This window comes from Mugil cephalus, chromosome 15 (assembly GCF_022458985.1).
Source record: "Mugil cephalus isolate CIBA_MC_2020 chromosome 15, CIBA_Mcephalus_1.1, whole genome shotgun sequence".
NCBI classification, from domain to species: Eukaryota; Metazoa; Chordata; class Actinopteri; order Mugiliformes; family Mugilidae; genus Mugil; species Mugil cephalus.
This window is the reverse complement of record NC_061784.1, coordinates 21,369,816-21,382,048: the sequence shown is the minus strand read 5'-3', so window position 1 is coordinate 21,382,048 and position 12,233 is coordinate 21,369,816. Positions and strand designations below refer to the sequence as shown.

The window sequence follows — 12,233 nt, the reverse complement described above, 5'->3', positions numbered from 1 at the left end:
TCTTTGTTGGTTCTCTCCGTGAAGCAAGAAGTGAGGGTCTTTTCTAGCGATAAAATCATCTTACCTTCATTATGAGACAGAGTTCTTTTTCTTTTTTTTAGGCGGTAGATACCAAGAAACAGAGCCAAAATAAGTAAAGCGATAAGACCAACTCTCATAACTGTGGTTCCAACGGGAAAAGGAACACTGGAATCTGGAAAATGCAATGCAAATATTAAAGTAAAAGTCTTTACCAAAATAATGATGACACACACCGATCAGCTACAACCACTAACAGGAGAAGTAAATAACATTAAAACCATCTTGTGACATTTCAATGTTCAGTTGGGAAAATTTCAGATCTGGAATTCATTCATGTTGATTTTATTTGAGCCCGTTTCACATCGTGTGAGCATTTTTCGACATGGCAATCGACCTGGGATTTTATCAGCTTGGCTCGTCGTGGCTTCAATGTGAACAGGAATGCCGTGTTGACCTGTTTTTTTTTTTTTTTTTTTTTTGATGTTGTGTAAGATGTATCTGCCTGTTACATTCTGCCTTTGTCACTCACAGCCAGACAGACTGTATCATTGTAGAAGCTTCAGCTCAAAACAAGTTTTTGTCTACTCCCATAAAGACTGATCTCTGTTCATTTTTTCAATCAAACAAATGAAATGTGTTGTTACACGATCGCTAATGGAAGCACGTAGGTGAATTATCGCATAGGGAAATTGCACCGATCAGGGAATGCAGGTGCAACTGTGTTTATATACAGTTTGTATAGTTTTTTAACGATCGTGCTCTGCATCCAAGGAGAAGAGGAGATTCAGCGACAGATATCGGACACAGTGATTTATTCAAATATCAGCAGCCTTTTGAAAGAGCGGGAGTTTGACTGGTCCATTCTTCAGGTCATCAACCATCATCCTACCTGCGGGGTCAACCTGGGATTTTTGATGCGAAATCGGTATTAGACATGTATCACCCACCCAGATCAGAACAGGCACCCCCACCCCATAGCAATGACACTCCTTGATGGCATGCTTTAGGAAGAACTCAAATAAAAAAACATGAAGAACAGCACAAGGTGTTGACCTGGCCTTAAAATTCACTAGATCCCAAACTGATCAAGTATCTGTGGGATGATCTGCAGAGGCCCCTCTCCTCAAAGGCCCCCCACTAACAACTTTGTATTCCCAGACACCAGAGGACACCATCAGAAGAACCATGTCCATTCTCTGTTGAGTCTGTTTTTGAGGAACAAGGGAGACCTACACAATACCACAAGGGACAGGAATTTCTGAAGAGAGTTCTGAAATCCATGTGTGACTTATTATAGCTCATCAGAGAAATTAAGCTAATAACAATTATAGAAATTGATCATATACCTTTACAGGCTTCCAGTCGAATAAAAGTTCCTTGACTCCTGCCACTGCTCTTGATTTGACATGTCAAGTTTCCAGTCAGCTGGCCATGTAAGTTGACGGTTACAATGGATTTGTTGGCTGGCCAGTTCCCCAGTGAGACGCTGTTGTTTCTGGTTTGTATCAGTAACTGACTGTCCAACTTGAAAATGATCTCTGCTCCATCTCCTTCATAGGAGCAGCTGACTGTCATCTTCTCTGGTGACAAGCATGTTTGAGACACAACTGGCTTTGGCACTGGAGCTGAAAGAAGAAACATACAGTCTGTCACATCCTGAGGAGCCAATATGTATTTCATTTCATCTCACACAAACTACAGGAAGAGGAACACTGGAATCTGGAAAATGCAATGCAAATATTAAAGTAAAAATCTTTACCAAAATAATGATGACACACACCGATCAGCTACAACCACTAACAGGAGAAGTAAATAACATTAAAACCATCTTGTGACATTTCAATGTTCAGCTGGGAAAATTTTGGATCTGGCATTCATTCATGTTGATTTTATTTGAGCCCGTTTCACATCGTGTGAGCATTTTTTGACATGGCAATCGACCTGGGATTTTATCAGCTCGGCTTGTCGCGGCTTCAATGTGAACAGGAATGCCGTGTTGACCAGTTTTTTTTTTTTTTTTTATAGATGTATCTGCCTGTTACATTCTGCCTTTGTCACTCACAGCCAGACAGACTGTATCATTGTAGAAGCTTCAGCTCAAAACAAGTTTTGGTCTACTCCCATAAAGACTGATCTCTGAAGGGCAGAGATTTTTGTTCATTTTTTCAATCAAACAAATGAAATGTGTTGTTACACGATCGCTAATGGAAGCGCATAGGTGAATTATCGCATAGGGAAATTGCACCGATCAGGGAATGCATGTGCAACTGTGTTTATATACAGTTTGTATAGTTTTTTAAGGTTTGTGGCAGCGCTCTGCATCCAAGGAGAAGAGGAGATTCAGCAACAGATATCGGACACAGTGATTTATTCAAATATCAGCAGCCTTTTGAAAGAGCGGGAGTTTGATTGGTCCATTCTTCAGGTCATCAACCATCATCCTACCTGCGGGGTCAACCTGGGATTTTCGATGCGAAAGCGGTATTAGACATGTAGCACCCACCCAGACCAGAACAGGCACCCCCAGCCCATAGCAATGACACTCCTTGATGGCACGCTTTAGGAAGAACTCAAATAAAAAAACATGAAGAACAGCACAAGGTGTTGACCTGGCCTTAAAATTCACTAGATCCCAAACTGATCAAGTATCTGTGAGATGGTCTGCAGAGGACCCTCTCATCAAAGGCCCCCCACTAACAACTTTGTGTTCCCAGACAGCAGAGGACACCCTCAGAAGAACCATGTCCATTCTCTGTTGAGTCTGTTTTTGAGGAACAAGGGAGACCTACACAATACCACAAGGGACAGGAATTTCTGAAGAGAGTTCTGAAATCCATGTGTGACTTATTATAGCTCATCAGAGAAAATTAAGCTAATAACAATTATAGAAATTGATCATATACCTTTACAGGCTTCCAGTCGAATAAAAGTTCCTTGACTCCTGCCACTGCTCTTGATTTGACATGTCAAGTTTCCAGTCAGCTGGCCATGTAAGTTGACGGTTACACTGGATTTGTTGGCTGGCCAGTTACCCAGTGAGATTCTGTGGTTTCCGGTTTGTATCAGTAACTGACTGTCCAACTTGAAAATGATCTCTGCTCCATCTCCTTCATAGGAGCAGCTGACTGTCATCTGCTCTGGTGACAAGCACGTCTGAGACACAACTGGCTTTGGCACTGGAGCTGAAAGAACAAACATACAGTCTGTATTTCATTTCATCTCACACAAACTAAAAATCCAAAACTTAATTTGCCTACCTTGTATTTCTAGATGCACAGTGACTTTTCTCAATAAAATGCCATCAGATCCGTGTTCTTCCAACGTGTAATCTCCAGAGTGTCTCTTCGTGGCTTTACCAAGCTTCACTGTTCCGCCATAGATGCCTTCAGACTGTTTTACGTTGTGATCATAGCGTGTCACTGTTCCAGGTTTGTCTGATTTTAAAATCCTCTGTTTGCCATCCTTCATCAAAGTAACATAAGTATTTACTTGATTTGTCAAATGAAAGATCAGCTGCTGCCCAACTTCTCCAAAACACGGACAACTTCCATTACACTGAGGGAAATTACATTCAGTTGTGCCTAAAAAAAAAGAAAAAATAATTCAGAAAAGGCAAAACATATAAAAAATTATTTCTTGTTGCGTTACATCTTCTGTCCTAGCTAGAACATTAAGTTTATATATTTTTAGCTCATGTCATACCATTTCACTGACACATACCTTTTACCAGGGAATTAAATGCCAGAGCTGCGATGATCATGTGGATGGAAATCATTATTCAAAATAAAAACATTAAAATGGGCATGAGCTGTTTTGGTGAAAGCTTAAAAGAATCAGACGGTTTAAAAAAAATAAAAAATAAGCACCAAGGATGTATGCTCTGTGATGGAAGTCTGCAGTGTTTCTGTTCACCTAAATCTGCATGTAAAGCATTTATATTCTTGTCATCACTCACCCTGTTAATGTTAGCGTCTGTGTCTATGTTGGTACAACATTTCCACAGAAGGCGGGTTTATGGTTTTCTTTTTGTAGCCTGGTGCTGTGAAAAGAATCAAGGAAGCGGTCACTGCTTTCTAATCCACGCAGTATTTTCATACATTCACTGCTTTTGTAGCTCCACGAGCATCTTAGTGTTCAGACTGCAGACAGATCCATTCTCAAAGTAAGTGTTAAATCTTTTCAAGATTTAACATTACTGAATTAAGCAGTGGTGTGTAACACGTCCTACTTATGGTGTAGATGTGTGTATTTAGCTCAAATACTGTATATTTCAGCTGTTTGCCTTTAGGCTGAAGTTAAACCTGCAGACTGAATCGTCAGTTTCAAGCATAACTTTGTGACCACCTTCCTAATATTGTGTAGGTCTCCCTTGTGTTTCCCAAACAGTTGTGACTCATTAGAGAACGGACATGGGCCTTCTAAGGGTGTCTTGTAGTGTCTGGCAACACAAAGTTGTTAGTGGGTGGCTTTGAGGGGAGGTGTCTCTGTGGATCATCCCATGTATACTTGATCAGTTTGGGATTCAGTGAATTGTTGGGCCGGGTCAATAACTTGTGCTGTTCTTCATGTTTTTTTTTGTTTTTTTTTTTTAGTTGTTCCTGAAGCGTTTTTGTGTGCGTGTCTGTGTCAGGCTGGGGATGGCTGCTGTAAATCAAGGAGTGTCATTGCTATGGGGGGGTGGGGGTGTCTGGTCTGGTCTGGTCTAGGTGGGTGCTAACATCCACATGAATGAATACCAGGTCCAAAAGTTTCCCAGCATAACATTTAATTGTCACAAGATGGTCAATGTTATTTACTTCTCCTGTCAGTGGTCATAATGTTGTGGCTGATTGGCATACATTCTGCAGTTGATTTGAAGCTGTTTGCATCTACGTATCAGTAGCGTGTTTGAAACCGCTGGTTGGTGTCCTGTGTGTACAGCATGTGAAACTTTGATGTTGATGCTTATGTGGCTTTCAGTGCAGCCAGATCTGTACTTCCTTTAAAGAAACACCTGAGTGCGTGTAATGATAATATAATATGGTCAATTGAGGACAGATGACAGACCTTCACACTGTAAGATAAATGATCTCCTCAGAACCCCACTGAACTATTATGTGAATCTCCAGCACCTCCCTTTGACTCACTTTGCTCACACTACATTAATGCTGTCGTACATGAATATTTCTTTAACATATTGCAATTGGTGTAACAGTGTAATCCTTTGATCTATAGGAAGCAACGTGCATTACAAACTATGACACGTGCATCTTCTTAATGTCTTAATGTTATGTTCTTGAGCGTTTCCCACACGCCTGTATCACTTCCTGAGAGACAGCAATGGTATACAAATGTAAGAGAGGCAGCTAAAATAAAACCACAACTTTTTTTTCTTTTCCGGTCTCTGCCTAGGGCTATGTTTGACACTCTCGCATGGTTAGGCTACATCTGCAAATACATCGTCACTGAGCGGCTCATTATTGTTCCACTAGTTTGCATATAATCCTCAAACAAAGCAAAGCAGACTGGTGAACACGTGATTTGGTTTATGTTTAAAGATGTATTTGCTCGTATAAGAGTTGAAAAAGTTTAAGTCTAATACTAAAGCAAATTTTTTTTTAGTCCTCTATACAGAATTCCATGCGTTTCTTCTGCTGCAGTTGAAAGTATCACAACACAAGTTACCACAATATGCAATCATGGAGTCTTCTTCCATTAGTTGTGTTAAATAACAAGTCAAATTGTCAGTAATTCTGTTATTAGCTAGTCCAATATTATTCTAAAAGCTCACCTCACTGCCCCGTGTGAAAGTGTATATACCCAGCTGATGTGGTTTCCTTAGTTAAACACTGAAAAATGTTATGTAGACTGGTTGTTCTGGCTCAAATACTTGATTGTTTTAGGTTTTAGGTAAGTTAAAGTATAACGTTTAAGTATGATTCATTCTTCCCTCCACTGATGTGTGCAACTTACATGTTTGGCTTAAAAGTTGAAATGTCTTTTTCCTGCTAGTTGGCTCTGCTGTGCTGTCACATGCAGTCACCTGCTGTGTCTGATGTATATAACGGGTCTAATGAACAGGTTTCCATTCAGGCACATTCTGGCCCCTTTGTTTTATTGGGTCAGACATACAGTAGAAATACAAAGACTTAGAGTAAATGCTACAAGCGAGTGCTTCGTAGTTGAGTGCTCTGATTGTCTGAGTTTGTGTTTTTCTCTATGGACCACATTGCAGTCAATGGATGCATGTTGTTTCCTGACGATATGTCCTCTGTTTTAATTTCCTCCTGAAGCTGTAGACATCCTGGACTGTCCAGTCCTCTTTCGCTTTCTTGGTCTTCTCCGTTCTGCTTATGTTTCTCCTTTACTCTTGTCTCAACGTTGACAGTAATACCCTCTAGGGATGTTACTGGACCACCTCTTCTCTTAAAACTCCACCCTGGAAGCAAGAACAGCAAAGAGAACATCTGGTGTGTAGAAACTAATACAGGAAAGAGGTAAAAATGTTGCAAATTGCCTGCAGCAGACACGGGTGCATCGACATTTACCACTCCCTCTCCTGCAGCACAGGGTTACTCTGGTGATGAGGCCATCCAGGGGCTGCAATGAGGTCATCCAAATAGGAAGAAAGTCCCAGGTCTGAAGCCTACGTGGCAAACAGTCTGGCCTGCGTGCCTGGAGGATGTTCACTGTTGCAACCAATATAATCACAAAAATGACCGGTACGCCGATCCCAGTCATCACCTTCCAACCAGCCATGGAGAGAGCAAACACAAGGGATGGGAGCAGCAGGAAGCAAAGGAGAAGGTACAAGACAGCAAACCAGCGGTACCTGGATACGTGAATGTTAGATTTATTATTTATCTGATTCATTGTGAAGTTTTTTTATTTCCCTCAATGTCACCCACCATTTTGTTTGACTAGAAACTTCTTCTTGTCATACCTGGCAGTGCAGTTGCCAAGAGCACGGGCCATACGTATGGGTAAGCGAGTGGCTGGTATGGGATACCACAGCAGGATACCAAGAAGATTAAAGAAGAAATGACATAAAGCAACCTATAACAAATATAGATAAATAAGAAAAGATATAACCATCAATATATACACATGACATTACCTCAGAAATAGATGGCAGAAGAATATAGTTAGAACTAGAAAGGTTAAGTTACTGAGGGAAAGACTTTTGTTCTGACTGGCTAAAGCATCACGTCGTGTTCTCACAAAAATGGAATGTACAAGCTGTGGGTGGGTGGGTGTTTGTGTGCAGCAATCTTTGTTGAGACCTGTCTGAGTTTAAGACCATCAGAGTAAAGTGAGAACATTTTGTCCTATTCTCATTTTCTCATGCGTCTTCTAGGGCTTGTTTTTAGACGTGGTTTTAGGGCTCTGGTTAGAATTAGGTTTAGGTCTGGTTTGGTTTAGATGAATGGTCGAGGGCAGGGAAGTCAAACTCATTTTAGTTCAGGGGCCAGTTTGATCTTAAGGGTGTAGTACCAGTAGCATAACAGCATTATAAACTATAACTAACAGCAACTCCTAATGTTTCCCTTTGTTTTAGTGCAAAGAAGTACAAGTTCATTTTAAAAATGTCTACATTTAATGAACTATAAAAATACAAAACAATAAAAGAGCATTTTCTGCACATTGGTGCCATCTGCTGTTCAGTTATGTCTGCAGTTCCAACTAAAACAGTGCAACCCCTCGTGGACAAGGGACGAGGGACACACACTAGACTCAAGAGTTAACTTGCAAGTGGGGACAAATGCCACATCTCAAATTAAGAAAATGTTGATTTGTGGGTCAGTGGTTAGTTACAAGTTTTGGGGAGAAAAGTTGTCTCCCCAAAGTATTGACGTGTGTACCTGTACCTGTGTGGCAGCCGCTAGTTTATCACCCGGACTGGCCAGAGCTGCCAGTGTAGCTGTGGTGGTGGTTCCCAGGTTGGACCCCAGCGTTAAAGGGTAGGCTCTTTCAATATTTATCACACCAATCCCTAAAGGGGCGGCAGTATGGTAAAGTAGAGTCTGTGACCGCCCTAATTCTACTATTCATGAGATGAATTCAGCTTAAATCACAAAACATTAAGACTAATGTAAGGAACAAATGATTAAAAATAAGCCATACCTTAAGTTAAGCATTGACTGGTAGAATTAACAGGATGCTTTAATAGCTGCATGTGGGTTTATACAGTGTGATATAACAATATAAATATGCTGCAGATTGTCTGAATTTGACCAAATCTCCAAAAGCATGAAGGATCTTTTACAAACGTGCTTAACTGTGATGCATTACAGTCCGGTTAATGTTGAACAACCTAAGCAAGAGCGCTGCACGTAACTAAAAGACTGAGTCGGTAATTCATTGACGTGGACTGTTAAACAGATGCAAGGATTTTTATTTGTCACTCACAAGAAGAATGAAGATAAATAAAACAAGAATAAAAGATAAAGTGGAAATATGGATAAAAATGGCGACAAAGCAGCATGAATCTGTTGCTGTTTTTATTTATATTTCCATAAAGTATGCACTAAATTGCGAGGATTAAATACATCATGAAAGTTCGGGTATTTGTTAAACCACCAAACTAGATGTGAATATCACTTACCTATAAGTGGAGTGATGGCAGATGTGAAGACAGAACTACTCTGAACCAGAAAGGTCATTCCTGCTCCTACTAATAGAGCCAGATAACCTGCTAGCCAGGTAAACGGGTAGGGGAAATCTACAGGACAAGACGGCAAGGGAGAGATGATGGATGTCGCTCTTCATCCATGATGATGCTATACTTGATTGTGTCTCTGCATATCACCTGTGTTTACAACTTTGTTAATAGTGCTGGCCACCTGACCCTTCAGCAGGGAGTTGAGGAGTTTAACCAGCAGTATCAGGCAGCTGCAGAGGATCACCAGGGAGCAAGCCAGGAGAATCAGACCTATGGCCAAGTCTGACAAAGAGCAGTTCACAAAGAGATGCCTGCCTGAGTAGAAAGACAAAGATGTGAGGAACTAAATTCACCAAACTACCAAGAAGGAAGGGAAGGATGGAATTATAGCAGCAGACTAACTAGCTAGTGTTTCATTTGGGTGCATAAGTCAAATGTAGTGACACACTTGTAGAAGGTGAGGAATTATTTTGTAGACGGCTTTATAACCTACAATCACAGAAATATCGAGAGCTGCATACATTTCTCTGTTTGGTTGGTTAGGTTGCGTGTTCCCCATGATGTGCCGTTGTCCTGTTAACAATAATAAAGAGGCAGACTGAGGCAAAGAGACGACTTCAGCATATTTTTTAAAAGTCACTTAATCCTCTGCACAATATCTGAGCAGCCTGACATGAAGTTCAACAACCTGACTTTGTAGGTCGTTTAAAAAGAGCTGTAACTTTCGGCACACGGGCTGCGCTAGAGGACGTGGCCGTTGAGTCAGTATTAAAATGGTATATTGTGTAAATATTATACCTGTAATATTGTGATTGGACACCAGTGCTTCACCAGACTCTTGTTCTTCATGCTCTGGTCTCCTGTAGCAACGGCTGTGATGACGGATCGATCCAGCTGCACAGAGATAATCATGACAGGACATTATTACTTACTTTGGTACAGTCTAGTACAGCCATTCATTTATCTACAGTGGTGGAAAAAAAAAGTTTTCAGGCACCCAGTTGCATTTTTGAAATATTGCATTAAGAATCACTCTTAGGTTATATCGTCACAGACAGAATCCTAAAACGGCCATTAAACACTTAAAACACATAAGACGGTTTGAGTATTGGGTAATTTTTGTTCCAGGGATCCACTATTTGGAAGTTCTTCAGTGGCAAAAAATGACCAAAACAAGAAACCTAACACAGGAAACACGCCTGAAGATACAGATTCTCAGTCAGGAAGGGTGCAGCTGCCCCCTGATCACCAGGAAGTCCAGATGCATTCCTTCAGCAGTTGGATCCACTCTGCAGAAATACAGGACGAACCAACAAGATCTGAGCGTCCATGGGTTTCTACAGCAAGAAATTACCTCATCCTGATCCTCATGTGCAGGGAAAACCAGAAAATGACATCACAGGAGCTCCAACAGCAGCGGTCAAACCAAACTGGTGTCCAGTGTTTGTGGTGAACTTTTAGATCATAGCTTAAGGTCCTACACGGCTGTCAAGAAGCCCCTGATCAATGAGAGATCAGGACTGGAAGAAGATTCTGTCAGACAGTCAGATGAGTCCAGTTTCCAGCTGGAGATGTCTATTTAATGCAGCCACAACTTTTGAAACACAAAAATAGATTTTTCCACAAATATTACATGATAATATTTGTGGAAAATTTAATGGTGTCTGAAAACTTTTTTCCACCACTATATAGGTGAGAGGTTAAGAGGTTTAGTTGCATGGTTTGTGCAAATTGTTGGGTCTTATTTAAAAAAAGGGCATTTTTGTGGCCTTTTGGACTGTTAGTATATAGTAGCAACTTTAGCAGAAGTTTAATACCATATACATTTAATGTTATATCACTGAATATTTTGTTGTTCACGCTCTCTTGTTAGTGTCATTGCTCTGAAAGGAGAAGTGGGTTTATCTGGTAAGTCCGTCCTCCCTCGGTAATCACTGACTCTGTCTTTTAATGTGTAACCTTTTGATGTAGAATAATTATGCAAACTGTATTTTAATGTGCGACGTTTTTTCATGCGTGACCTTTTCTGGGAATTAGTCAGACACAGCACCTGGATTATCAGTTTAGTCAGGGGTTCAGTCAGGACTTTAAGAAGCTCGGGAGCTTCTTCTCCACTGTTGAGCTGCAGCGCGTCGACCACGGCCTTCGACAGTAGCCTCAGCAGCCCACTCACAGCCTCGAGAGGGAGCAGCACCAGCACAGACAGCCAGTTAAAGCAGTCGTGGACAGTAGCTCCAGCAAATGCCCTGTGGAGAAGAGAAAACACGGCGGAAGATGATTTATTTTTATTTCTTAAGCTGGAAATGTAGACAACTACACACACTAATGTACCTTTCAAATTCATCTCTTTCTCCAGCCTGCATTAGTGCAACAATGGTATTAGTCACTGAAGTACCGATGTTTGAGCCCATGATGATAGGAATGGCTGACTGCACATCCAGCACTACACAAAGACACAGCATGTGCAGGTATTTTAAGTATTTTATCAAAAATAGTATAATTAAAATGTGCACGTATTTAAACTCACACCCAGAGGATACTAGGCTGACTATGATAGAAGTAGACGTGGAGGAGCTCTGGACTAATACTGTCACCAGAATTCCCACCACCAGCCCTGCCACTGGGTTAGACAGGATAGCATTTTCCTGGAAGATATCCCCTGCTACCTTGCCTGGGAGCAAACAATAGACAAACCGAGGCCCTTAAAACCTTAAGTCAGGCTTTGTTTATGTTGTGTCTATAGAGTGACTAAACACAGGGTCTGAGCTCACCTCCGGCTAGTTGGAAGGCAGAGCTTAAAATGTTAAGGGAGCACACAAAGAAGTACAGCAGCTGAAAGAGGACGGGGATTTTGCAGAGAGTCAGTATCACTGTTTTCACCTGCTGGGGTCTGAACGGGGTTTCCATGGTTGTATCTAGGCATCATGTTCGGGTAAAAGAAGCAGAATGAATACTGGTTAGTGCACATACTAATGGTACAGGTGTCACCAATCATGGTCTTAGTTCATATAGTGGGGTTTTAGTTTGTCGTAAAGTCCAATATATTAAAATAGAAAGTTACAGAAATTTACATTAAACATATGCCAAGTGTACTGTACACATGCTGTATATCTCATTCACAAAAAAAGACAGATCTGCTGTAGATTCAGGACGGTTCAAACTGTATTTAGCACAAAATATATTTTTAACATACCTTGAATTCTGATGAAATGGCTCCTCTGCTTCAGAAAGTTAATGTTTTAAACAATCATAAATAAAGAAGAAAATATTTTTGGGGGGGGGGGGTGAGACCAAACCTGACGCGCTAATTTTATAAAGTGAAACACAGAGTAGACACGAGAGGATGAGACGGGAGGAAAAAAGAAGGGGAGGCGCTACTGTGTAGTGCAGATTAACTCGATCAGTAAAGAATGGATGACTGGTGTAATGGAAAGCTAGGACTGACTACATCAGTGTCATAGTTTCATTGTCTTGGTTTAATATTCCTGCATTAAAGCTGAAGAATATAATATCTCTGGCCACTTATAGTTTCTATCAAATAACTCACTAATGTGTCAAAAAAAAAATCAGG

General features: G+C 40.9%; 2 protein-coding genes across 2 annotated transcripts; both read right to left on the bottom strand.

Annotated features, from left to right (window-relative positions):
* Positions 1 to 1,295: 1,295 nt before the first annotated feature.
* LOC125021602 lies at positions 1,296 to 3,745 on the bottom strand. The gene is made up of 3 exons (XM_047607722.1): positions 3,279 to 3,745; positions 2,925 to 3,203; positions 1,296 to 1,646 (listed from the first exon to the last, which is right to left on the bottom strand). Exons 1-3 carry the CDS (start codon positions 3,487 to 3,489, stop codon positions 1,360 to 1,362), a joined length of 777 nt encoding a protein of 258 aa, XP_047463678.1. The 5' UTR covers positions 3,490 to 3,745; the 3' UTR covers positions 1,296 to 1,359.
* A 2,343-nt stretch (positions 3,746 to 6,088) lies between these two features.
* On the bottom strand, positions 6,089 to 12,156 carry LOC125021182 (sodium-dependent phosphate transport protein 2A-like). Its single transcript, XM_047607137.1, has 13 exons — positions 11,856 to 12,156; positions 11,434 to 11,577; positions 11,190 to 11,333; positions 10,994 to 11,105; positions 10,713 to 10,908; positions 9,461 to 9,556; positions 9,184 to 9,235; positions 8,810 to 8,977; positions 8,606 to 8,722; positions 7,869 to 7,993; positions 6,944 to 7,056; positions 6,549 to 6,832; positions 6,089 to 6,439 (listed from the first exon to the last, which is right to left on the bottom strand). Exons 2-13 carry the CDS (start codon positions 11,567 to 11,569, stop codon positions 6,162 to 6,164), a joined length of 1,821 nt encoding a protein of 606 aa, XP_047463093.1. The 5' UTR covers positions 11,570 to 11,577; positions 11,856 to 12,156; the 3' UTR covers positions 6,089 to 6,161.
* Positions 12,157 to 12,233: the final 77 nt, after the last annotated feature.

What these genes read in the sequence shown, in the direction of transcription:
- LOC125021602 (XM_047607722.1), bottom strand. Translation starts at nt 3,489, where the DNA reads ATGAAGGATGGCAAACAGAGGATTTTAAAATCAGACAAACCTGGAACA. An exon ending in TGTGCATCTAGAAATACAAG is followed by an intron (nt 3,204 to 3,278) that starts GTAGGCAAATTA and finishes TTGTTCTTTCAG; the next exon opens with CTCCAGTGCCAAAGCCAGTT. An exon ending in TCGACTGGAAGCCTGTAAAG is followed by an intron (nt 1,647 to 2,924) that starts GTATATGATCAA and finishes TTCTTCTTTCAG; the next exon opens with CTCCAGTGCCAAAGCCAGTT.
- LOC125021182 (XM_047607137.1), bottom strand. Translation starts at nt 11,569, where the DNA reads ATGGAAACCCCGTTCAGACCCCAGCAGGTGAAAACAGTGATACTGACT. An exon ending in AACCAACCAAACAGAGAAAT is followed by an intron (nt 8,978 to 9,183) that starts GTATGCAGCTCT and finishes CTTTCTACTCAG; the next exon opens with GCAGGCATCTCTTTGTGAAC. An exon ending in TAACAAAGTTGTAAACACAG is followed by an intron (nt 8,723 to 8,809) that starts GTGATATGCAGA and finishes CTTGTCCTGTAG; the next exon opens with ATTTCCCCTACCCGTTTACC.